The following is a 25,145-nucleotide window of genomic DNA, read 5'->3' as shown; positions in this document are numbered from 1 at the left end:
ATCAATCCACGTTCAATCCACGTGAAGAACGAGAAATAAATGTTACAGACATACTATAAAACTTGTCAAAGATCTCTTGTTTTACCAAATGCTAGACACTGAAATGTAGCTCTGTTGACTTTTACTGAAGTTTTGTGGATGTTGTAAGGGGCACCCTAAGGTCAGCGTATCACAAGGAACACGATTATTGCTTCCCTGTAATACTAACAGACTAGTTTGACAATAAGTATTGTTAGTCCGGCATAACTAAAGATAAAACATTAGTAAAAGATGAGCAAACGGGGATTCAATGACAACAACAATAACAACAACACACACGCACACCACAAACGACAAAAACTTGAATAAACCGTGTTTAATGACGGGTACAGTTCCTCATACAAGTCCAGTAAACAAATTGATGTCCCTATATTCAAGGAAAACAAGTGTAGATTAAATAATCCATGACCCCAGGCTCCCGCCATCTGTCAGTCCAGCGAGTTTTCCTGTTTTGCAGTGCCCGCAACCCCGCATCTTGTCTGCAACTTCCGCTGAATCAATGGTTCGCCGACGCCAATCCCTCCAAACCCAAGGTCTCCACACGGCTCAGCGGAAATAACCGCGATACGTATCGATTCCTCACGCGCCGTAACCGTCAATCGTAAACACAACGAATCGCTTTATCTTTACACCCCGTGGAGGCACCGCTAGTCAAAGGAAGTCACGTGGTGAGGTCGTTGGGCGGGTGGTGGTGGTGGATGTTGGCGGTGGGGTACAGGTGTCGCGGCGGTCTGGCCAGTGGAGCAGCACAGTGTGGGGTAAGGGAGGGAGGCACGCGGCGCGGCGTGTCTTTGCCGCGCGTCGCCTGGGTGCGCTGCGCCGGCGAAACGTTGGGAAACGACTTTACAGCAACGACCGCTACTCCCAGGCTGGTGGCGTGCGCTGAATCCCGCCCTGTCTCCAGCCCCTTCCCCCTTCTCCCCAGCCTGCCCCCCAACCACGACTACTCCGCGCTCACTGCCGCACAGCACACTTCATTGTGCACCGCCCCGCGCGGCGACTCCCGCGTCTTGAGAGCGGTGCAGCGTGCAGTTGTGCTGTGTTGTGCTGGCGTCTTCCCCACAGCGGCTGTCGTCGTGTGGTGACCGCACGCTTCCCTGCTCCCATTCAGTCTCTCTCGTCAGCCGTGCTTGATGGTGCCACCCCGGGTCTGGATACACGCGCTGTTGCTGTTTACCACCGCCGTGGATATGTGGATTCTAAGACAAGACGAGTCGTTGTGATGTTCTTGCTGTAGAAGTGGTCGTGGGACGAGGTGAGACTACGTGTGTCGTGAAGTTTGTGACCTGCTCAGTCAGTTTGTAACCTGCTGGGTGCAGTAGGAACCTGAGTTCGAGTCGTTTGTGAGGTTCCTGCTGTGGATGGAACTGAAAGATGGATGAGACGGAGACAAAGCACGGCGGAGCGACGACCGAGAGCTATGAGAACTCTCCGGTCAGTGAGTCGGACAGTGGAGTGGCGTCCGGCATCTCCTGCGAGGATATCAGCCAAACAGGAGCCGAGGCGAAGGTCAGTGAGTGCTTGTGTATGATACTACCTGAGGTTGTGTGTAGAATAAATATTATTTTAACGGGACTACCTCCTTCACGGGGTCAGTGACACGTGAGTGTAGGAATATTTGACTCCAGGGGTCGGGCTGGGAGGTTGAGTGGTGTACGTGGTGGCTGTGGAAGTGAAGGAGTGATATTAGATAAGCCAGCCATGCTATCTGATAGAAGTTCTCGCAGATGAAAGCAGAAGCACCCGAGGTGGTTAATACGATATTCAGTTTTATTCACTCTTCACAGGAGTGAGCGGCGAGTTGTCTTTGTAGTTCGGGTCCCTCCCGGCGGTGAAACACTGAATGTACTTGTGATATGAATAGTGTAGGAGTGGTTGCATGCATAAAAAGGTAACAACACAACATAGCTCACAAACATGACCCAGGGTACACATTCACACACACACACAGACTGGTTTTTATAAACATTCGCAGATTCTACTCGCGAGACTGACCGAGAGAAGTGTAATTAAGTGAGCTGACACTTGCAGCCGACACAAAGAAGTGTTTGTCTCAGCATCACCGAGGGCCTTGCCCATATGCTGAATCACGTGTTACCGCCCTGAGCCGAGTAATATCATGCAAGGCAGATTGCCTTGTAGCGACCTTACCCTCCCTCGTAAGGCTCGGTGACGTTCACCTTCACAGCGTCTTGTAGCGCACACACATCTGTAGAACACAGAGCGGGGTGACGTACTAGCTTCACATCACCTTGTGTTACATACACTCAGAGCGGAGTGACGCATTATCTTCACATCGCCTTGTGTTACACTCAGAGCGGGGTGACGTATCATCTTCACATCGCCTTGTGTTACATACACCTGTAGAACACAGTCTGAGCGGAGTGACGTACCAGCTTTACATCGCCCTGTGTTACATACACCCGTAGAACACACTCAGAGGTGACGTATCATCTTCACCTCTGTATCATCTTCACGTAGGTGACGTATCATCTTCACATCCCCATGTGTTACATACACCCGTAGAACACACGCAGAGCAGGGTGACGTGTCAGACGTACCCTGCACACGTGGGAGGCATCATCAGGACGATGTATGCGCGGCAGTTAAAGATGGCGACATCGTGCTGTCCGGACAAGCTGGTCGAAGACGCGAGGTTAGTCAGATCACCTTGAAGGCGCAGTGCACCTGCCTTTCTGTTAGTTCACCTCTCTGTGACCTCGTGTGCGATAATCGTTGGCACTGTGCACGTGTAGCTGCCAGCTGCCCCAGTTCTTATACGGCTAACAGACACACGGACAGACACACACACACACACGTACACAGGAGAACTCATGGTCGTGCATTTCATGTAAGGGCCGTTGGCCTACAGAAGGGGAGCAAAACATACCCGTGTAGAAAATAATATTAAGACAAAACTTTAAGACTTTACATTATGATGGAAATAGTTCAAAGTTCTCGGGTACATTTAACAAATATTTGAGAGAGAGAAAAGGCAAATGTGTGCACGTGTGGGTGTGAGTGAACGAACGACAAAACACAGGATGAAAAGGAGAGCGGGGGATAGCACCTCCCATGGGAGCTGAGAAATCTCAACAGAACCCTGATTCAGCTGATTGTAGGTGAGCGCAAGGACACTTACGGGTATCACTACCCGCAGGTGAGAGAGGGAACTCGTGTTGCCCCCCAGCCCCTGTAAGGACACGGCATCAAGGACGTGAGTGTGTGTCGTGTTGCTACACACCGAGGTTACAATATATACTGTACATGTACACGGTGAGTCACTGCCACACCACAGCCTCATACAGGCTCGTCAAGCAAGATAAGACTGATTTAATAGCACTCTTGTCACGTGACCGAGACTAAACGTGGGCAGTCAAGTACACTCGTCACGTGACAGACTAACCCTGGACAGTCAATTACACTTGTCACGCAATGGGTGGAGCTGACGGACACGATGCCTGATTGTAATTAGTTTTAATTATTTGAGACACAGTGAAACATGAACCAAACACATTTTAAGTTTATGAGTAAAGACACATTGTTTACACATTATAGTCTACTGCAGTGACAGTGTAGGTAATATATCTCAATCATCGTGACAGTGGCTTATATATATCGTGAGAGTATAGTTAATGTATATTCGTCATAGTGTAGCTTATATATGTCTCATGACAGTAGCCAATATATATATATTTCCTGAGTGTATCCAATATATATATACGTGACAGTGTAGCTAAGATATATATAGGTGACTATGTAGCTAATATATATATATGACAGTGTAACTAATAGATATCGGGGCAGTGTAGTTTATATATGTATATAATTATTTATGTAGTTTATATAACACGTGACAGTGTTATTCATATATGAATATACGTGACAGTGTCGATAATATTATATATCGTGACAGTGCAGCTTATATGTCATAATGTAGATTATATATACACAACACGTGACAGTGTCGATAATATATATATTTACCACACTGAACCACTTACTGAGGCTATGTCAGATTTATCGTACGACCTTATTACTCATTTCCCCAAACATAATTAAACTCAACAAATGTCCAGTTAATTAAGGAAACAAATTACAAAGCACCTACACCGCCCTGGCAGTTGACGACAGCACGGCGACATGGAGGCGAGAAAGTGGGTTGTGACAAGTGTTGTGACACAAGAAAGTCTCCGTTAACTTTTATCGGAGGAAACTGTCACACCTCGCTCTCACCTCCGTCACGGGCTGCGGAAGGAAACTGTCATGGCGGAGTCACAGGTGCAAATTCTCCCATGGACTGCGGTTGAGGACCTTCGCCCCCTACAAGGTGATGCCGCCGACAGAAAGTAACACAGTACAACTGACTGTAGTCGTTGATCATTCCGTGGTGTGGGTTTACAGCGGCGGCGACCTCGTCAGGGCGATGGCTGGAGCTCCGCGGTGTATGCGGGATTTTTTTACGTTTTATTGCTTTAATGAGACTCGCTCCCCCAGGCCCCAGGTTTGCTTTCCTCCAACTTGTGGATCACGTTGTCAGCACGCACTCAGGTGAGGTGCACCGCCAGGTGAGGGCAGTGTGCAATCAACTCACCTTGACCGAGAGGTTGATAACACCACCTTAATTACCGTTAATTAAGTTACAGTTCTCTTCTACATATCTTGAGCATGCTCGGACAATTTTAATGAATTGATAATTGAAGAGAAAAACTTCTTTGCTCATTTCAAGCTGTGTGGCAGCTGAGTGGTATCAACAAACACCAGGTAGCCAAGATGTTCAGGTGTTGGCACACAGAGAACATAGTCAAGAGAGAGGTAAGATGGCAGAGAACAGTTCTCCTGTACTTCAGCCACGCACTCGACAACTACAATGACTTTTTACCTGTGAGCAATCCTACAATCCTACAATCTTACAATCCTACAGGAAAAAAAGCAACTGAAGGATTGCGAGGCAGACTGTCACGTGTCCCAGTTCCATGCCCGCCATTGTCTTAGCGCCTGGCTGTCTGGGTCTGGCATCACTCACTTCCGGTAAATAAACAGTCAGAGGGCGTTGGCGCAGGTCCATGCCAGCTCGTGGCGCAAGGGGAGAACTCTGTGAGGTCGGCACACGGAGTTAGCGTTCTTTGTGTTGCCACAACGTGCAGTAAGTGCTCCAAGTGCTGCCCACAACCTACTGAGTGACTATGTTTAGAATCTGTTCAAGTGTCTCAGTAGTCGGACTCAATATCTGTGTGATGGGACGATGGACAGTGACATGACATGACCCCTGGTGTAGCTGTGGGGTCAGAACGGCACCTACCCTAGATATTTACCACTGACACGTTGCCGTGTGTCAGGACTGTTTTGAGACACTAGAGAGGTCGCTGTGTTTCTATTTACAACCATCTACAAATATTAATTGCGTTTTAGGCATCTACCGTGCAGCTGTGCACGAGACATGGGGTCGGGCGTTGACCTTTGCAAAAATCCCGATAACCAGGTGTGACGCAAGGATCACAAGAACTACACAAGAAATGCATCAGCCGTTGGGTGTGTGTGTGGTGGTGGGGTAGTGGTGGTGGGGTAGTGGTGGTGGGGTAGTGGTGGTCGTTGAGTAAGCTGTGAAACTTGCACTTACGAAAAAGTATTTATGTAAGCTGTGACACCTGGGAGAGGCTGTGAAGGAAGGCTACTGTGTTGTGAGAGGACACTACAAGTGTTGTAATCACCTGGTCACAATGGGAGAGAGAGTTTGTTTACAAGGCCCCGGCGAGGGACGAAAGGCTGGGAGGACAATACAACTAGCCACATACAACTAGCCGAGGTGACAGTGCTGAGATCGGGTCCTTGAAGAAAGATAAAGGTAGAGGGGTGGCTAGAGTGGCCCACTGGGCGGCGGGCAGTCAGGGAGGACAATGAAGCCTCAGGGTCGTGAAGGAGGACGAGAAATGTGTCCATGAAGATGTGTGGTGGTGGTGGTCCTGATGGTGGTGCTAATGGTGGTGGTCCTGATGGTGGTGGGAGGGGAACCAGTATGGCAGTGGCCTGTGGCTGATCTCCCAGTCGATGGCGGGTCGATGGTGAGCCGTCTGGTACAAGACAGTGCGGCCGACATGTGACAACTGTACTCAGATTGTACCAACTGTTTCTGGACTTTCAGGAAAGCCACAGCCACGTTGTCATGGCGCTGTAACGAAACTCCAGCTACAAAACAATATGGGGGACAGGGGTCAACTCCTAATGAACATAGACACCAGTCACTGTAATCACACCTGATTTAAAATTAATAACTTGTCAATTAAACATCAAAACAAACTCCAGTAAATTGCTAAATTTTTCATTCATTAATTGGGAGGTAGAGACTCTAACTTTGTGAGAATTTTTCACAAACATTTCATTTCAATTTCCATTAAAATTGATTGTTTTTTAAATTTGCGTATTAATAATGTTTATTGACATTAAAGAGTTTAAACTGTTAGAAATTGTAAACTTCTAATCGCCATTCATCGTTACTTGACATCGCCCAGACATCGTGAAGTCGTCTAAAGTCATGAAGTCATTGGACTTGAGGAATCCAAAAATAACTGTTTATTCGCGATTAGGGGAGGAGGACGATCTCTCTCTCTCCGCTGAGTTTTCCTACTGGAGCAGTGAGTAAACACTACTCAGCTGGAGACCTTCACGAGGTGCAGCAGGTTTCGAACCAAAACAATCTTGAGTTATGCATGCGGCCCTGATGGAGATGCGCCTTGTCCGTGTGTTTGCACGACGACTGGCGAGTTTTTTCCGAATATTGCCATAAATAGATTATCGCGCAGCGCCCCCATGAGGGCAAACACAGCACTTGGCTGCCAACGTATGCACACGGCACTCACGTCGAGTGGTTCGTGCTTCCCCTGCAGGATGGGAGGCAACGGCCCCGTATATCATTATCACTGTCCTGTCTGTATCTGTGGGAGTGTGTGTGTGAGAGAGAGAAGGAGGAATCGAATGCACAGCTCTGCCCGCCGCTTCCATCCCAGTGTATGTTGGCATCACTCACAGACTGAACACTCACACTCTCAACTTTGTACACTCCTTCACTCTGACACTCCTACACTTGCACACGTCTACACTCCTTCTTACACTCCTACACACTTTGCACTCTCGCAGTTCGCCGGTCGACCTCACTGTCTGGTCACCGTGACCCCGGTTTCCACGTGCAGCATCAGTGACTTTTTTGGCTCCAGACTTACAGAGGAATCGACCTTGACCCCTTGGCACTAGTCGTCAGCGACCTTTCCAGGTCAAGACTTTGGCAAGTCTACCTGTACTTACTGCCTACATCAACACCTGTTCTACGAGCAGGTCTCGTCAATGGTGCGGTAGACATGAACGTGTGTCTCGGTTCGCAAGACTCTCGACAGACTGTTAAAGTTTGTCCATGATGCTTTACTGAGCCTGATACTGACTGACACGTCATCAGACCCCAGTCACAGTGACAGTTACTTCCAATTAGCATCATAATACCACACAATGCCAGAGTCTGCTGACATCACGTGGGTGGGAGCGTGGTCACGTGGCTAGTCACGTGGCAGTTTTAACCTGATTGGTTGATTTGGAGGGACACAGCACAATGAGGGGAGAGGGATTTGGGAGGAACCCAGAGTACGCGAGCCAACATGTATCACATAGAAAAAATATCCTGCGACGAGATCTGATCCCAGGGCCTTTCACTGCACTCGAGACATGCGAGTGTTTGAACCACTGCACCACCGGACACCCCGCAGTTATACTTCACCTGCTTACACGACAATTTTTACCTACACCCGGAGGAAAGCAGGGTTACCTACCTATCTTCGTGTGTGTGTCCGTGTATGTGTGTGCGTGTGCCCCTGAGTGTGTGTGTGCGCGCGCGCAGTAAAAGCCCACATGTAGCCAGCGATACAAGGGCTGTATCGACTGCTGCTACCCGGAACCTGCCCTGTTCCCTCTCTCTACCCCCAACCCACCCTGCAAGCAATTGTTCGCGAGATGTTTGAACCCCAGAGAGCTCTGTTTCATTCACGCCAAGCGCGGTGTTGCCAAGAAATTTCTTGCCCGGCAACCACTTGCTTCAGGCCGAAAATAGCATCACACCTTTACTAACGGCCAAACGACGTAGTTCTGACGTAGCCATCATCACGTATTTCAACACCATGTAGTTCGGATATACAGGTATTCACCATCGGGTAGCAGCAAGCAATTAACAGGGTGACAATGGTCGTGAAAGGTCACGTGACGCATCTACTGCACTCCTAGGGTCTGTACACACATGTCGTCATCACTGGGACAGTACGTCATGTCTACGTGAACTGTAAACAGTACCTGCCCACGTGCTCATGTTCCTCATTTGTGGTAGTCGAGGGCTAAAGAGGATTTGTGTCAGTGCTGATATTGTGGTGTGGGAGCATGCAATGTATTCTTGTCACGTGACACGACTACGTCTGTTATGCACAAGTCACGTGTCTCTAAAACACAAACTGTTGTCAATGAGCAAAGTTCTGAAACTTCAAACATCGCTCGTGCGCCATTTTAGATGCTCGGATGGAGATGTGCTGACGGGACCCAAAGTCTGGGGTCAGCAGTTTTATCTTGTTTAGATAATTGTTGTTTACAAACAGTTTTAAAACTGTTGTACACTGTGTTTTTGTAAACTAAATAGTCTGAAGTCCTAAATGTGTTCAAGAATAGAAACTGAAGGACATGTCACTTCAGGCGTCACGTGGACCACTAGGTCTATCGCACGAGATGACCTGCTCTAGAGCAGGTAATTAGTGTTACTTGACCCGGGGTCATCGCACGAGATGACCTCTAGAGCAGGTAATTAGTGTCAGTGGACCCAGGGTCATCGCACGAGCCATGTGTCACTGAGCTGGCAGTGCACCTCATGACAGAATGTGTAATCATGGCCTGTGGAGGACTGTAAAAATAATTTATATTCAATATAGATAAAAAAGTCATCGGCGATCTCTATCACGATTTGTAAGTTTTCCAAAGATAGAACTGTCAACTTTGTTCTCATGTCAGGAAGCAGTAAAATCCTGGCTGTGAAGGAATGTTGATGTAGCCTCAGCTTTTTTTTTTTTGCTTTTTTTAATTTTTATTTTTAAAGGAGCTACGCAAACAGAACTGAATGATCTATCTAAGAGATATTTAGGCGACAAAACTTTAGTTTTGTAAACTGATAAAGCCTTTCGTGTGAGAGAAGGAGCTGCACTTAAAGTAGCCGGTATATGTCGAAATTTATCATGTTTGAATTTTTTTATTTACTAGTCTGGATGAATACTGAGGTCCGCTGCCACTCAACGTTCTTCCCAATGACAGAAACATGGACAGTGGAGAGTGCACCAAAAAGCAATAAATAATAAAAATAAATATTACATATGCTGCCAACGAAAATTCAACCTGTGGGTGCGCAGGCAGTTGTGAGGGATGTTTGAGAAGAATAATTTCCTGTCTGGATCTTGTCTGAAATCAATAAACAATCAATAAATAATTCACGAGCGCCACGTCCTTGCACAAAGACTCCGCCATTGTTGCTGTTGTCGTTGGGTGGCTGGAGGGGATCGCACTGAGGGAGGAGACTTCTTGCAGCATGTGGCTGGGGGCCACAGTGAACAATAATTTCTTGCAACACATTTTCTTTTGAAAGTGAACCCCGCGCCCTGCCTCGCCTCGTCACCACACCGCCATGGCTACGTGACTGGAAAATCATTTAACTCATCTGATAAGACAGGTCGAGAAAAACTTTATGTTAGCATATCTTATGGATGTCCTCGGCGGGCTGACAGGTTTGCTTCTGGCTTCTTTAGTGCTGTGAACAGGCCACTCCTGCTGGGAGCGAGGCTTCATGCGGGGTCAGCATGTTGACCTTTCCTGAGGTAACCCCTGTTAGTCCATGTATTTCATTTGTGGGTAGCTCTAAAATGTGTATCTGTACGATAAGTAGAAGGCATGAGATCCTGACAGTAAATGGCCAATGGATCCTAACAATAGATGACCTGTGGATCTTGACAATAGGGAACAATAACTCACTAGGAGACCTTGTCTGACCAGTGGACCATGACATGGCCGGACCAGGGACAGTTTAGGTCCAGTGAACTGTGACGACAAGCACAAAAGGCGATTCTTAATATTTTCAAGGTTTGGGCGTGAAACATTTCGCCTTCAACGTAGCATTGTGACCCCCGACACTTCTTGTCTCCCCTAGCGAGACCTCTCCCAGCGGCGTGCCACGTGACCTCATCCGTACAGGAGGATGGGCAATAGGCAATATAGTAGACAACATTGATGATAAGTTTCTTTTGATAACCGCTGCGGCTCTAGCAGTCATTCTAGTCATTCTAATCGAAGAAGCAGAGAGGGATAAAGGAAAAATGTAAATGAGGGAGTGGATAGCACGAAGAGGTCGTTAGGTGCATATCCGTATCTTTAGTAACAAACCAAAGAGTGCAGACGCTTTCTACGAATGTCTCATGCGACATTTAATGAACTTTATAGCCAGCAGTTGCCAGTCAAGACATGAGGTCTAGATGTCCAGGTTCATGACAAGGATGATTGGGCTGATTTAATGTCGGGAACGGTACTAAATATTTTCATCCCAGGCGAATTAGTAATTACAAAAAAGTAATGAAATAGTCATTACTATTTTATGTTTTCTGTATTTTAAATCTTAAATAATAGCCTATTCCAAAGACCATATCTTGTGAAATAAGTATCCTCCAGACCTAACCGGCAATCATTAAATACACCTTGTCTTTAAGATGGCGGACTTTGTCAGACGATGGTTTATATTCGTCAGTTCGCAAAATGCTTCAGTTACAACTGAGGAGAGAAAAGCTCAGAGTAATAGCATAGAACACGATAGTACATAATTCATCACTGTCATGTCTGGTAGTTAATAATTCTCACCTCTTACTGTCAGCGAATGTTTGTGTTCAGTCAGTTATTGGACATGTCAGATGATCTGGTCTGGTCTCCATGACAACTGCTTCACAGTAACCACCCTCCCTCCTACAGACTACACCTTTATTTATTTGAAAGCCACACAAACAGATCCCCAGGATAAATCATGTGTCTCGTCATCCATGCAACACGTACAGAACCTGTGATTTCATAAAGTATTATCTCCCTTTGTAGATGTTTAACACACACACACCATCCGTCTTCACTTGTGCCCACCCGTGGTCGTTTACATCCGGGTCGCATGTGGCGGGGTGTATGATTTGGGGAGGGTCGCAAAACTTGTCCTGCTTCACCAAGAAAGAAGTTTGAATAATTTATTTTTTTCAGGGTCTTTATGGCGACAGGGGAGGCCACTCCTACCTGTGGGGGCGGGGTGTCGGGTGGTTGCTGCTGACAGACGGTTGTTATGGCAGCAACACTTTATTGCTTGCATTTACTTCGAACTAAAACAGTGATCTCTTTTTAAACTCCACGATTTAATTTCCAACTACGCTTTTACTTTTTTCCTCTGACTGCTGCTCACCCACTCCGCCACACCCCGAGCTATTTTTAGAGGTGTTTATGGCCGTTTTAAAAGCAGTTTTACGAGGTCAGTTAGCCTTTATTTCGCTCTGCTGTATTTTGTGCTTTTGTCTCTCAACTGTTTTGCTGGAGCGAGCGCAGAGCAACTTGAACTTATCGTTTGGCTGTTTGGCCAGACACTGTACTTGAGTTGTCTATAGAAATCTTGTACTGAGTGTATTTTATACTGTGTACTTGTACAGGTATATCCATGTGTTGTGTGCTGTGTGGTTGTGTTTTGTGTTTGCTAATAAACAAGTTCAACATCTTACCAAATCACACAAAGTTGTGTGTGTAGGTATCATGAATGGTTTGGTGGCTGGACGGCTTCAATGTCGAGTTTCTGAACGTGTCTTCAGAGTTCATCTGAATGCCAGATGCTTTTGGTCCCATCTTCATGGTCGGCCATTTGTGCCAAGTGACATACAGACGCTTGTGTCATGTGACATACAGACGCTTGTGTCATGTGACGTACATACACTGTTGCCAAGTGACAGGCAGGTGCCGGGGTGGCGGGGTGAATGGCCAGGGTGGTGTTTACGTGCAGACCGTCACAGGGAGTTGCGCTTGGCTCGCTCTATTAATAGCACAGCGCGCCCTCACCTCCCTCCTCCCATCTGAGGAGGAAAAGGAGGATAGCTCTGTATCATGCAGCGATAAAGGCTTCTTGACAAACACCCGCATTCACATTTCTTGGAAGGCCTGCTACCCGCCACCCGCCCCTCCCTGTGCCGTGAGTTGATCTGGCAGGCAGGAAATGTTTGTGAAGGACTGATGGTAGCAGAACTGTACATCGCCAGTGCACAGCGACCACAGACCAGTTTGGTCACGTGACAAGAAAGCTGAGTGTTCATTGCAGTGTTCACTGTAGTACAGAGCAGTGTGCGTCTTCCCTCTCTAACTTTCTCAGGTTGAAAGGGACGAAGATGTAATGAAGGTGCACACAGGAAGATATATTGTGCCACCAAGGAAACACAAACTAAAGATGTATTAGGTGTCATAAATAACACACGGAGTCAGGATGACGAATTATCTGTCGTAAATGGGGTAACAACAATAATAATAAACACAAGATTTTTACAGCACATACTCACTCTCCTAAGGAGCAAGCTCTTAGCGTTGAAAACAATAACGAGACATGGACAGCATACGATGGACAGAAGAACAAACAAACATGTAAACTACGGATGAATCAACAACAATACTGATGACGAATAAAAGACAAATATAAAAATGCAAAGAGTAACCAAGTAACAAGGATGAGAGTATCGCGATTTTGCAAAAAGGAAGAAGAGCATGATGGGAAAAGTCGTTAGGAGTGATAAGGAAGAGATAGGTTTTCAGTGCACTTGTAAAGGATTCAATTGTGGGTAGGTGGCGGACATGAAATAGAGAGTTCCATCCCTAGGGTATTCAGGGCTAGCATCAGAGACTTCAGGCTGATTTCTAGTTCCGGACATGCGCCTGACAGGGAGTGCGTCACGTGCTGTCTGTCTCTCGTCCTGTTGTCTCTGCCGGTGTCACAGCCAGGAGGGAAAACACTGAGGCACAGACGGACAGTGGTCGTGACTTGTTCACCACCGGCCTGTCGTCTTGCTTTTGTCCTTAATAATAACAATACAAACTAGTTTGTTCTGATTTTCCACGCAGCGATATTGTTCACACATTTTTGACAATACTTCCGAGTGCTTGAAGTGGTCGACCTGGACAACTACACCCTGACCCCTTGACCTTTTCTAAAGTGACATATCTTAACGACTTACCTGAAAGACATCAGGGACCTACCTATCCGAGGAGGAGAATGTGGAGACGATAGTTGTGGATGTTTCACAGTGTTCCCACTCCATCTTTTCGACTCAGTCGAGGGTCGGGAGCAGGAACCGCCACTGACTACGATTTTGACTTTGTTCTCGAGCAGAAACTGGATGTTGTGATTGTAGTTCGGTGGCTAAGCAAAGCTGTGATGTTGTGGCTCTGTGGTAGAGTTCCAGCGTATACAACATTTAACTTTGTCAGCTGGGGATTATCTCCCTTGCTCAGTGACGTAGGAAGATGCTCAGCTTTGAGGGGAGACAACTCCATGCTGACAGTGAACGACTTTTACACTCTTGCCTTCTCAGTATTTTTTTTTTTAAAGAGGGCGGCTGCCCTCGCTCTTGCCCTTTTCCCATGGTTCCTAGGCCACAGGAGCTGGTCGTGGTACTTGTTATTGTAAGGTCATTGGTGTTTTTAATGTCATTAGTATTCTGAGGTCAAGGGTAGTTCTGAGGTCATTGGTGTCGAGCAGGAAGGTTATCTTTCTTTAGTGATTCACAAAGTGTCTGAAAGTGTTTTTTTGTCCATACCAAATATGTACGAGCAAAACATTTTTTTAATTGAGCTCAGGCACTTGAAGTAACAGAAACGTGAAATAAGTCTGTGCCCTCGGCCATCAAATGAATTGTCTGTCTGTGTGTTGTCATGGGAACGTGATGTTTAGATGTATGTAAACAATAGCCTAGATGTAAGACTGTGTTTTAATGATGCATCACTTGATTAATTAAGTTGTCATTTCACATTTAATCACAGCTTCACCAGTCAACAGTACCAACGACAACTAAGAAGAGATTTTTTTCAAGGGGTGGGCTGGGCCGACATGAAGTAGATAACAGTCGGTGAAGTCGAGGCTATCGAGCACAAACATCACCAAATACTGTCGGTCATAACACTCGAGGTGTCGCCACCTAGTGGTGTAGTCAGGTAGACAAGGAGGTGCTTGGGGCCAAGTGTGAAGCACTTGGGTGTGTGACGTAAGCCGTCTATTTTTAGGCTTCAGTCGAGACACTTCCTGTCAGGAGTTATCTAAGCGACAAGTGGCCACAAATAACACTTTCTTGCGCTCGGCACTCCATTCACTTCCAGCTGAAACATAAAAAGCACGAGTGGGGTGCACGTGCACGATAGTAAGAGTACATGCGTACTCATACACTCAGGGTACATGTGTGCTCTCACATTCAGAGTACATGTGTACTCACAGACACTCAGGTTGGGTTGGTGGGTTCTTTGATTGGATCAGCGGCGGTGCTGAGGTAAGTCAGTGTGCAGCTCATACGGGTAGACATGCGAGATGCAGCGAGAAACGAGAGGCTACCGTGTGACGTCACCAGAGTCCATCATACAGTTGAGGGCGCCCTCGCTACAGGTAACACAAGCAGACCAACAGGTAGGAGAGGCGGGTGGTGGGCACGAGAATGGGTTAGTAAGGGTCATCCAGTAGAAACACCTGAGGGTGAAAATTATGGGAGCGAAGTCAAACTACAATTCTAGCAGGCGCGACAGGCAGGGGCAAGTAACTCAAGTAACAGGGGCAAGTAACTCAAGTAACAGGGGCAAGTAACTCACAGGAAGCCTGGCAGCAGCATCTCTTGCTCTGTTCTCCGGTTTATACTTGGATGTAAGGATGAACCCTCGAGCGCTGAAGGTGGAGTTGATGGGGGCACTCACAGCACCCTGCACCAGACGCCTGTGGTGAGAGCTGGAGTGTTGTTTGTCTCCAAGTCTGGTCTGGCAGGTCGCACGGCCGTCAAGAGGAGGACAGAGGAAGACAGAGGAGGACAGAGGAGGATGAAGTTTGCTGGCCTCACCCGTCACTACATCTGTGTCCCTGTCTGCCACCTACCTCTTCTGATATCTTTCTTTCTCACCTGCACGCTCATACACCTGTGTCTCATTTTGCCATGATGACCAGTTGGCTAACTCCTTCCAACAGAACTAAACTGAACTCACGTGCTGGATACTTGTCCACGTGACACTAAAGGGAGATCACTGACATAGCCTGTCGTATAACTGATCACCTGCCTGCTTGTTTGTTTATTTGTTGGCTGGATGAATGTTTGCACACCAAAGACTTGTTTTTAAGAGTGGCAATATAAAGGTATACATGATATGTCCTGAAGTAATTGCAACAGTAAACATCAACAATATGACAAAGCCTTTAATAACAGCAGTGGGAGACAACTAGTATTGACACAACTTCATTAATGCCAACTGAAGACACATTTATAGGTGTCACGTGAGGATATGACACAACAGGTGCAGACTGCAGCCAGGACCAGTGACACAACCATTGACTTCTGGTTATTTGATATCAGTGGACTGGTCTTCGAGGACTCAATGGACTGAGGGTGGATTCTGACAGTGGGTTGTGGAAGCAAGATTGTCTCAATGGGCTAGGAGGGAGGACGACGATTCAATGGACTGGGAGGGACAGCCAAGATTCAATGGACTGGGAGGGACGGCCAAGATTCAATGGACTGGGAGGGACGGCCAAGATTCAATGGACTGGGAGGGACGGCCAAGATTCAATGGACTGGGAGGGAGGACCACAATTTAGCGAACTTGGAGGGCAGGTTGCGAACAGCTGGTAGCCAGCTCCCCCCGTGGGAGAGATTGTGGAGAGCGTGAGTGGTGTGTACTGCCAGCCCGTGTGGACACAAATGTGTCGATAAACACGCCGAGGACTTGGTCAATATCAGCAGGTAGGCGCAAAGCAGATCTCTGATTGTTTGAAGATCCCGACTGCGGGCTGCTGGCGGCCCTTTGACTCACTGCCAGAGGTATGTATACGCCCTCGCCTCAAGGCCGGCCTCTCGGGCGCTCTAATGAGACCAACACTCGGGAACCGAGGACAGGAGGGTCAGAGTCCTCAGCGGTTCATAGAAAGATGAGGTCGTTAAAACTGTCATCAGTTCACTGATGAGGTCACGTGGTTACCTGTTTCTGAAGGTTTGCTATAGTAGACAGAGATGTGGGTTGAGAGAGAGAGAGCGAGAAAGAAGGATGTATATCTGTAGTCATATTCTAGTCTCTCAGTGACTCTGGTCAGTGTAACTAAGAAAGAGAAAGTTTGCAGAGCGGCGAGTGACAGTGTAGGTCGCCATGTTGATACAACGGCTCTGGCGCCCTGTGTGACGTCACCTCCAGCCCCGGGAGGATGTCGGTCAAGGAAGTCACGTGGCTGTGGAAAGAGTTATTAGATCGCTCATATCCAGGACGCGTAGTGTCGAGATAAAACTGCAATAAGAACATTTTCATATCACCCAGCAACAACTCTTTATTCTCTGCTATTCATCGCCGGGCGCCCTCTGGAGGAGAAACTCAGTGTACAAAGGACCGGCCGAGGGCAGCAACAAAGTCGTTAGCATCGTCCCTTGCTTCTCTCTCCCTCCACACGCCCCTCCCCTAATTTCCTACACTGTTCTAGTTGCAGAATGAATGTTTGGACGACACTCGTGTGACTGATGTTGAGCAAGGGGCCTGGTCACGTGTCCGCGGTGAGGTCAGCTCAGCGTACCGTCGTCAGCAGCGGTAGTCAACAGGAAGTTGGACAAACCCGTTGACAGGGAGCAGGAAGCAGTTGGCTTTACCTTGTTTTAATTTCTGAGATGTATTCCACCTGCCAGCAAGGACTTGCTGTCTCTGTCACCTGTCTGACACCTGTCTGATGTCGTTTGCTCTTCACGCCGGTGATGCTGCTGTTTGTTTGTAAGGGAGGTAATTAAATCAGAAATCGGGAAGAAGAAAGATAAAAATGTACAGCATCCCCCCAATTCCTCCGACAAACTGTCTTATATTATCCTGAGTGTCAGGGTTCAAAACTCTTTATTCTTTCACCCCCCTATTGAGATATTTATATCATTTATTTACACTCCCATTGCCATCTTTATATACGATCTCTCTAACACACGATCACGTGACAAGTATTGGCGGTGACATGGAGTGTGTACAGACAGTGACACGAGTATCGTCACTGACATGGACTGTGTACAGTGACACAAGTATCGTGTAGGATGTCTGAGACCCAGTCAATATGACACCTTGTCTCTGACATCAGATGAGTCACCTGCACTGAAGACATCGAGACATTGAGACAGATGACACTGTCAGCAGACGTCACTATCCCCTGTCAGTGGATGTTGTCTGAGAGATGACACGATGTCTCTAATGACCAGGATGTGGTCGCAAGCGACTCTAGTGGCTGTCAGACGACGGGTGGTCACAGCTGCAGGGCGGAACCTGTTGGACGCGGGAGGAACCTGCGAGTCGCCTGTCTGTCAGGGGAGACTAATGACAGTCGCTAGGGATAAAGATCGATAACTCTTTATGTGGACAATGGCGGGGTGCACGAGGATCCTTTATCCTGACATCAACTGCGAATTAAGTGGCTGCTGGATTCTTCGGTAGGCTTCTCGTTTGTCGTCGTTGTCAGCAGGCCGTGCCGGTGTCGCAAGCCGAAGGTTCGAGACTGACCTCGCGGTAGGTAGAGCTGCAGGCCGAACCGTCACGTGACCGACGTTCAGCCATTTTGTCCTCTTAATATTCTCTTCCTCTGAATGTTTTCCCAGTCTTGTCTGCCTTCCACTTTATGCTGTGATTTCATCCTGTCGTTCTGTCACTGTTACTATCTTACTGTCATTTCTCTGCTGTCACTATCCAGTCATCTCCTGCCATTGTCATGTCATTATCCTACTGTCACTTTCTACTGTCAGTCTTCTACAATCATTTACCTACTGTGTGTTTTTGGGCGGGTATCCGGCGCCATGTTCTGTCGATATTGGATGCCGGCAAGAATGAGTCGAAGACTTGAATATGACCAGGGGTCAGTAGGTCATCAGCTGTCATCTGACATCGTGGATGAGAAGACCTGATGGCTTTATTCATATGGATGCTGGATGCTGTGCTACGTGGTCATCCAATATTTGGACCATACCCTCTGCTGTGTTTCAATCTTCTAGCGCACCTCCAACTCATCATCTGTGCAAACATCTGTGAAGGATGAGTTGCCCTCAGTCGTGCTGATGAGCATATTTAACTTGCAATCGTAGTTGTGCGGGGTCACCAAAGGTCGAGTATAGCTGTTCTGGGAGTATAATTGAGAGGAGGGTAGAGCTGTCGCGGGTGGGGAGAGGTTTACAAACATTTGTCCTCACCCTGGGTGGCGAACTGTTCTCATTAATGACCATTGAGAGTGATGTGAGGGTGAAATTCGCAATTCAACAACCACTGAGTGTAAACATGATGGTCATGTGGACTTGTGCCCTGTGTGCCCTGCCCTGTCTACACAAGACGTTTGTATTGACCGACATGTAAGTTATGTATGGAAATACTTTGCTTACATCGACAGGTAAGCAGCTGGGTGTCCACCATCTTGACAGCCCCAAGCTGTTTGTCTTATTTGTGAAGGCAGTAGAAAACTCGTCTTCAGTCCTCCTCCATCCTGACCAACTGTGTGGAGGGGAAGGAGAAGTGTGTGATGTGTGTGTTGCCAGTGATTCCACTCCCGGGCTCACCCTGAAGACACCGGCGCCTTGTTGTGCCGCAGGTTGATGGCCACAACGACTGTCTGTCGACTGCCGCCACCACAACAACAGGCTTTGTGTTTTTTTCCCACCCGCAGTCATCAAGATAAGCTGCTCTCCCTGCCATCCCGCCAGACTCCCCTTCCTTCTCCTCCCTCCCAAAAAAACTTTACTTTGATTGATCGGCTTGTGATTTCCCCTTCCTGGCGTCCGCCAGATGTCGCTGTGATGATAGCATGACGTCACGGGCTTTTTACTGGTCTCATCAGATTTTTTTTAAAGGGTGGAGGGGTGGGATGCGAGGGTGCAGGCTAACAGAGACCACAACAAAGACGAAGTCGTTCAGTAGAAGAACACGAATGCTTCTGACGAGGGCTGTGTGAACAGTAACGTATCGAGCACGTGAACAGACGTCACCAGAAACAAATCTCCCTCTTCCCCGGATACAATGAAGGTGTAGTTTATGTTTATGTAGGTTTTTATTTGTTGCTAATTTCTTAAAACGACCACAAAATGCGGACGCGCGAAGCACCATCTGCCGAGATCACTCAGTATGATGTCGCAATCTGTTCCACCTCTGACCTATTGACCTGCGTATAGAGCTAACATCTATGGCTGTAGCCTGACCTCTGCTCTCTGTCGCCATAGCAACTGTCCTGTCGGTGCGTGCATGTGGGAGGTCGCCTGTATGAATGGCAGGCAGGACATTAAGTCAGGATAAAGCCGATTGTTGCCGACTGTCGGACATTGCTATCGGAAATCACTGAGAACGAGAAAGTCGATGGGCAGAGGATCGGATTTCAGTGTTTCAGTGCCAAGGCTTACTCTAACAGACATTTGCCTGAAAATATTTGAAATTATGGGACTATTTCCTGTGTTTATTTATTTATGTGTTGTTCTTCGACTCCGTTCTTGAATCCTTTCTTATTTTTCTTGTTTTAATTTGTGTCTTTTTGAAATCATTCTTCTAGTTTTTTTTCTAATTTAGATTTTCTTCGGCATTGTTTTTGGTTTGTATTTTATTTTATGGACATTGGTGGGTAATGTGGGTAATGAAGAAGCCAATTACTTTCTCTTGTAATGTACACAAACGTTAACACACACTCACAGAGTTGTAACCAAGATTATCTTTCTGTCCTCAGATGGAACAAGAGCTTGGTTTTCTGCGGCAGGAGATTCGAACCCACGTCGCGACGATCCATCGACTGCAGACGGCGCTGTACGACCAACAGGCTCGCTCCAATGCAGCTGCCGTCTCGCTCCGCACACAGCTGCGCAAGAAGGACCAACAGCTGCGCAAGACCAACGGCGAACACGAGCGCCGCATGTCTGCCATCTTGTCTCACCTGCTGTACCTGGAGGGCCAGCTGCTGAAGGAGCAGCGTCAGATGACCGAGGTGCTGCACGAGAAGGATGACGTCATCCGTAGACAGCGCGCGGCGATCGAGGACCTGGCGAGCAAGAACACCAAGCTGCTGGATGCCCTCAAGGAGGCCCACGGGTACTCGGGTAACAATGGCATTCTGAACCCCGCCACCAGGGAAGAGGGTGGCAGTCCGCAGGTGGTGTTGCGGAACAAAGACAAAGCCAGTCCCAGCTACAAGGTGAGGTTTTCGTCGATGAAAGATAAACTCCGACGACACAAGAGTAGTTTGGAGCTGTACCGGTCAGAAGGGTTGGAGGTGCCCACAGACAGCCCCCTGCGGTTCGGGAGCCAGGAGAACCTGTCGAGCCTGGCTGGGGGCTTGTCAAGCGACGAAATGAAGAAGGCGAGGCTGCTAGAGCGGAAGGTCAAGTGTCGCAGTATGGTGGACTATCCCTTCCGGTTGAACGACCTGCCGGAGGTGTCGAGTGAGGCGGAGAAAGGTAAGGGCGACCCGGGGATAAGTGATGATGATGACGACCAGGATCTCAGCCACGACTCGTCAGCCGGCTCCGCCCATCGTCTACATTTGAAGGACGACAACATCCGCCACAGCTTCAACGATTTGGAGGACAGCAACAGACAGACGGGCGAGGAACCGAGCGGGTCGCAGGCGTCGTACGGGGATGTCCCCAGGAGTCCCTCCATGCCGCAGTCGCTGTCGGTGGTGCTGGAACAGACGCCCCCATCAGGCGGCAAGGAGCGACCGCACTCGCTGACCGGGGTGGAGGTGTTGAGCATGGAGAAGGTGTCCATGTGCCCGAGCCCCACCAGCCCCACACCACCCGGTGCCTCCGACTCCAACCCCTTCAAGAGCTTCAAGAACGTCTTTCGGCGCCGCAACAGCAAACAGCGCAGCAAGAAGCGACCCGTGTCCCTGGGGCAGGAGACGAACAAGGAGTACCACGAGGCCCTCAAAGAACATTTCAAGAAGTACGACCTGCAATGACACCATCTTTCCTGACACCAGGGACTGCAGTGACACAGTAATTGTGACATGAGGGACTGCAGTGACAGTCTTTGTGATGGACCAGCAGTGACACAGTCTTTGTCACACGAGGGACCTTCAATAACAATCTTTGTTTATGACATAAACCGGTAATGACAACATCGTGAATGATGTCAGAATCTCAGTTAGTGTCTGACAACATGTGACGGTATTGATCTCCTGGTGCGCTGAGTGCTTGAGGACAGAACAAAGATGGTGACATTTAGGTGACGTGGGTATCCGCTAACTGACAGGCTAATAGTTTAGTGCATGCAAACTGTCACAGTGAGCTCTGAGTGCTAATTAACGACCACTGGACACGTGTTAGCCTAGGCCTCACCTCGCCTTCTTTGCATTTTCGTTTCTTTGTTTTTCGGTCCTCAGATATGTTCACATGTTCTGTGATTTGAATTTTTTCATGACTGTCACAATGATACCACAGTCACAGATAAACACCGCACTCACAAACCATTGTTTCTCCAGCCCGCCATCGATTGGCTATTACCGGTAATTAGGGAGGAAAACAGAAGATTTTTTTTTATTTTTACTTGTGATGCCAGGGTTGCTGATGGTTGGGGGGATGTCTGTGGCAGATAACTCTGTTGCCTGGGCGCTCGTCAGAGCTCGGCATCACGGCGTGAGAAGTGTTCGTCTCTCCACAAATCTGTTTCTTCCTGTCCAAACCTTTCCTTTAACTGTGGGCTCAGTCCTTCTAAAGACAAGTCGCACAAAAATATCGCTGCTAAATTAGGCAAGGGAGACAGCTCATCATAAAAAGGGGAGAGCAGTTGTTATGGAGATTTGGAGATTATTTTTTTTCTCTCTGTGTTTACTTGTTGGCATGTCTGCGTCTTTCTGTGGGATCTGTCGGCAAGCAGACGACTGGAGGTAGCCAGGAGGATCTGAGGCACACCGGGCTATCCGCGCTTTGCAACATTTATCTGTAGCTGCGTGGATTTGCGTGTAGAGCCTCACTGGTCGCACAGACACCGCCATTTGTTTTGGAATAAACTTTCAGTCACTTATGCATCCGTTGATTTATGGGAGAAGCGTGTTTACTTGCCTCTGTGTGTGTCTGTGTGTGTGTGAGAGAGAGGGGGAGAGCCTTGGTTCCTTTATCCTCGTTTTGAGACTGTAATTGTGTGGAGTTTGTCGGACATTCTCGTCATTCAGTCACCGCTGATATTGTTACAGTCGACTGTCATACAACGTGGGAACCACCTGAACACATTTCTCCTGAACCAGATAAACAAAAGAATTTTCCTTTTATCATACTTTAGAATTTAGATGATAGGCGAGTATATATATATCCGGGTATGTCCTGAAAGGCTAGTTCAGTTCTGTGAATGATGCCAGGCGGTCCTGCTGCCTGTTCACCATCACGTGATCCCTTCTCTGTCATGTTAGTTTCTTATCCCAGGAGTAGGCTGACTGAAACCTTGTAGAGTAGCAGTTGACAAGTCAAGTTGCTATTTTGTAACTACCAGCACTGAAGACATATTGCCGCCACAAGGGGAAGATGTGACATGAAGCATGATGATAAGGCTACTTGCTCAGCTGGTCACACCATTAAAGGGAAGCAACCTCAGACATGAGCGTGCTGGGGGGAGAGGAATGAGGCTTCCTTGAGGTCCAGGGGCCACTCTGCATGCAAACCGCCGATGACACGAATAAAGAAACATGTTGCCAGAAGCTAAGGAGAAAATATGACAACGACAGCGCCCCCACAGCAGGAACGACAAAACAGCACTCATAACGATAACTCAATAAGAATGACCAGCCACTGTACTCAGAAAGAAAGATAACCCACTAGTCTACATTCTGCAATGAATGATAACCCGCAACCGACATCAGGAAGGACAACAAAACACAACAGGAATGACAACCTACCTTACTCAGCAGGAAGGATAACTCCCCACACTCAGCAGGAAGGATAACTCTCCACACTCAGCAGGAAGGACGACCTACCAGGGAGCAGTGCATGTCGGTATTTTCAGGACGAAGAGTGACCTGCAGCATACACATGCAGAAGGTGGGGTCACCCTGGGGTCAGTGGATTCGCTCCCGACTCGTTGACCTCATCCATGTCCAGCAGGTCAGCCGCATCTCCGGGGTCGGAATGGATTGGCGCGAGATACAAACAACACGGTAGCCTTGGGGAGGTGGGGAGGGCTGTTTCCTTTATTTGATCTCGAGGCTGGCAGCTGTTTTCGGAAATACTTTTATTTCATTCTTTTTTTTTTTTTCTTGTTGTCCTCACTGCAAACCACCCGTATTCATCCCCGACAAGTCTAGAGGCTTTCTTCGATTCGTTTGCTCAGCGCATTCTTATAAAATCTGAATCCATGTGAGATACGTAGTTTTTATTGTCTCTGAGACCCTCGCTTAACCAGGTTTCCGTGACCGAGACAATTCACGTGACGAATACTACGTCACGACGTATACTATGAACATGACATGCTACGCACGTCACTCATGCCATGAACACGATGTACAAGACCTTTGTTACGCACACGATGTATACGACGTATTCTGCGTGAACACGAGTGACGTATATTACGTGATATATACGTCACGCACACACTCCGTGTAAACTGTTTAGAAAGAAGTTGTGCAGCTGACCACTAATCACATTGTTTGTCCTTTCTTCCTTTAATACATTTCGATGTGACGTTTCTTTCTCTTGCACAACGCACACGACTTGCAACACGAACGTCACCTGAAGATTATGAACAAAGTTGTCTTGGGGTATCCACCTCACTTTCTGTTCTCTAGTCTGTTATCTAATCTGTTATCTAATGTGTGCACCATGATTACGCATCTTTATCAGTGTTATTATCATTGTTATCATCATCATCACATCTTCCTGTCGAGAACTGATCTCCACGGAGGAAGCTTGAGTATCACTCGCCGCCTGGCCACGCCCACAGCACGTGACCCAACGTGAGCAGTGTGTGAGCACGTGATGTGTTGACGAGGACAACAAAAACCGTTAAGGCCCCTCATGTGAGGTAATGAAGCACAAAACAAGCCAGGGAACTGAGATTTTTTTCTGCAAATATGTTTTGACAGATCAGTTGGGTTGTAAACATGTTTAGAACTGATGTGTGCGTCACTGGATCTTGATTACACGTGCAGTAGATGTTGACATTGTTGTTGAGAGTTGTTTATGCACTAGTGAGCAGAAATGTGTGAATTTTGTCTTGCACTTTTGTTTTCCATGACCAGAAGAATCGCTACTGTGTTTACGGAAGATGGTTTAGGTGTTGTTCTTTTCTCTGGTCTTATTCTATCTCTCTCTCTACACGTGTGCTTGCACTGTGTGAGGGATGTGAGTGCATGACAGTGAGTGAGTGTGCACGAAATGTACTTAAAAATAAAAATAAAAATAAAAATAAAAACAAAAATAAAAAAAAAGGCGCACAACGAATATCGACTTCATTTCAGAGTGTGATTTAACAAACAAAAATTTCATCTAATCACAACTGCACTGAGATGTCACGTTTCTAAAGCCGTTAATCACTGAACCGAGTGAGTTTATCTGCTGAAAAATAAACATTTTCTAAGAACAATAAACACAAGAGTTCGACGAGCAATGGAAATGGTCTCTACAGTCAGGACTCACTAAAATACAAGTTTCCTCCGTGCTTCTGACTCCATCAAAAGGTGTGTGTGTGTGACAATGTAGCTCTGTGGCTGTTACCGCACTAATGTAATCAGCTGTGAGACTTAGCTCTGTGACACTAACTGCACAGTACATTTGTATTCACAAAACAAACTCAAAACACGGGGAACAAAAGGTGGCAGCCGTCAGGGATCACATTCACAC

General features: G+C 47.5%; 1 protein-coding gene across 2 annotated transcripts; it reads left to right on the top strand.

Moving 5' to 3' along the window:
- The first annotated feature begins 720 nt into the window (after positions 1–720).
- Positions 721–24,464, top strand: LOC112575218. Of its 2 annotated transcripts, none has more exons than XM_025256907.1 (2): positions 721–1,548; positions 20,048–24,464. In XM_025256907.1, the coding sequence occupies exons 1-2, from the start codon at positions 1,414–1,416 to the stop codon at positions 21,275–21,277; spliced, it is 1,365 nt and encodes a 454-aa protein (XP_025112692.1). In that variant the 5' UTR covers positions 721–1,413; the 3' UTR covers positions 21,278–24,464. The 2 variants fall into 2 exon arrangements, with proteins under 2 accessions (XP_025112692.1, XP_025112693.1); XM_025256908.1 differs by lacking the exon at positions 721–1,548 and adding an exon at positions 17,712–17,862.
- Positions 24,465–25,145: the final 681 nt, after the last annotated feature.

This window comes from Pomacea canaliculata, linkage group LG11 (assembly GCF_003073045.1).
Source record: "Pomacea canaliculata isolate SZHN2017 linkage group LG11, ASM307304v1, whole genome shotgun sequence".
Taxonomy (NCBI): domain Eukaryota; kingdom Metazoa; phylum Mollusca; class Gastropoda; order Architaenioglossa; family Ampullariidae; genus Pomacea; species Pomacea canaliculata.
The sequence above is the reverse complement of the archived record's forward strand: the minus strand, read 5'-3'. Positions and strand labels throughout refer to the sequence as shown.